The sequence below is a fragment of the Pteropus alecto genome, unplaced genomic scaffold (genome assembly GCF_000325575.1).
Source record: "Pteropus alecto unplaced genomic scaffold, ASM32557v1 scaffold49, whole genome shotgun sequence".
Classification (NCBI taxonomy): Eukaryota; Metazoa; Chordata; class Mammalia; order Chiroptera; family Pteropodidae; genus Pteropus; species Pteropus alecto.
The window spans coordinates 2,692,781-2,694,406 of record NW_006443131.1 but is presented as its reverse complement, the minus strand read 5'-3'; the positions used below and the strand labels follow the sequence as shown (position 1 = coordinate 2,694,406).

The 1,626-nt window shown below is 65.2% G+C and overlaps 1 protein-coding gene across 2 annotated transcripts in view; it reads left to right on the top strand.

Moving 5' to 3' along the window:
• The window catches only part of INTS3 (integrator complex subunit 3), a 30,033-nt gene that overhangs the window by 23,064 nt on the left and 5,343 nt on the right, over positions 1 to 1,626 (top strand). For both annotated transcript variants that reach the window (XM_025040860.1, XM_006923586.3), the window contains exons 15-17: positions 493 to 612; positions 955 to 1,084; positions 1,541 to 1,595. In XM_025040860.1, the coding sequence (XP_024896628.1) occupies positions 493 to 612; positions 955 to 1,084; positions 1,541 to 1,595 (305 nt within the window). The remainder of the gene's footprint in view (positions 1 to 492; positions 613 to 954; positions 1,085 to 1,540; positions 1,596 to 1,626) is intronic.

Genomic DNA, 1,626 nt, shown 5'->3' with positions numbered 1-1,626 from the left:
CCGCCTCGCGCCCGGCCCCGCGCGCCTCTGCCGCCTCCACTCCCGTGTCTTCGGCTCGCCTGTCCTCAGCAGGGAGAGGTGTTCGCGGGACGTGTTCACGTCACCTCGACTCTGCCCACCTGTCCTCCTGGCCCAGGCCTGGTGACGTCGCGCTGCTGGGTGTCACGTCCTGCTCCCAGTGCCGGACACTCACTCGCCGTGGGGCCGGACGTCCCAGCTCGGTTTTACATTGAGGCGCACTCGGGACCATCCTTGGCCTTAGCCGCTCCTGAGCTGAGCGGGAGGAGTCACGGCCCGTGCTGTTTTGTTCCAGCAGAGTCGCCCCGCGAGTCCTGGGGGGCCGGGAGGGCGGGGCTTGGTCCCTCCAGGGTCCGTGCTCCACGAGGGCCGTGACTCCTCACTCTGTCACTTGTCCTCCAGTCTGCTCTAAGCATGGGGCGTGTGAGAGGACATGGGAGGCCATCAAACGTCTCGTCTCTCTTTACTCCCAAGTCAAAATTGAGGAGCCAGTTTCCATGGAGATGGACAACCACATGTCAGACAAGGATGAGAGTTGCTATGACAACGCAGAGGCGGCCTTCAGTGACGATGAGGAGGATCTCAACAGCAAAGGTCAGGCTCACAGCCAGGGCTGTCCGGAGTGCGTCAGCCCGGGTCCCGCTGGCAGGAGCAGCCTCTCGGTGGTCCTTCTCACCTCTGCCTCCGGGTGGGTTTCATCCACAGGGGTGCTGGGTGCGACCCCAGGGTGCAGAGCCCTGCGCTGGGCACCGAAGCAGGGAAGGAGGCATGGCCCCGGCCTCGAGTCCTCGGGCCGGGCGGGCACGCGTCCGGGAGGTGCTGCAGGCAGGCACGCACGTGGCGCCGAGCATGCCCGTGAGGAGGGGCAGGTTGCTCGGGGGCTGTCTCTGTCGCTGTCCAGGCAGAGTGACTTCTTTCCTAAACCACCCCCTTTAGGAAAGAAGAGAGAGTTTCGCTTCCATCCTATCAAGGAGACGGTCGTGGAGGAGCCAGTTGACATCACCCCGTACCTCGACCAGCTGGACGAGTCTCTCAGGGACAAGGTCCTCCAGCTGCAGAAGGGCAGGTGAGCACAGCCCGTGCGCCCGGCCCAGGGGATCCAGCCCCGGGCTCTGCCTGGTGCTTAGTGGGGCAGCAGAGTGGCAGGGTGGTGGGCTGGGAGGGCACATGCTGGGTGCACGGAGAGGTAGCTGGAGCTGCGTGAGATGCCTTCTGCAGTTTAGGGGGCTTGGGCTGGGAGTGGGGCAGCCTCGCTCTCCAGCACCCCAGTTCTCACTCCCTGGGTTCTGAGGGGAGGGGCCTCTGCGAGCCTAAGCAGGATGGTGAGGACACCCTTTCTCCGTGTGGCTGTGGCCAGAGAGCAGCACACTGTGCCCCGAGCCTCCCCCCAGCCCTCAGCCCTCAGGGCCCCTGTGTTCTGTTCTGGCGCGTGGGACTGTGCTGGTGCCCACTCTCCTGGGCGCGTGTCCTGCCTCTGCCATCACCTGCGGCCCTGTCGTCTCCTCTCCCTTCTGTGTTGCAGTGACACAGAGGCCCAGTGCGAGGTCATGCAGGAGATTGTGGACCAGGTCCTGGAGGTGAGGGGAGACCACCGCCTCGGAGGGAGCA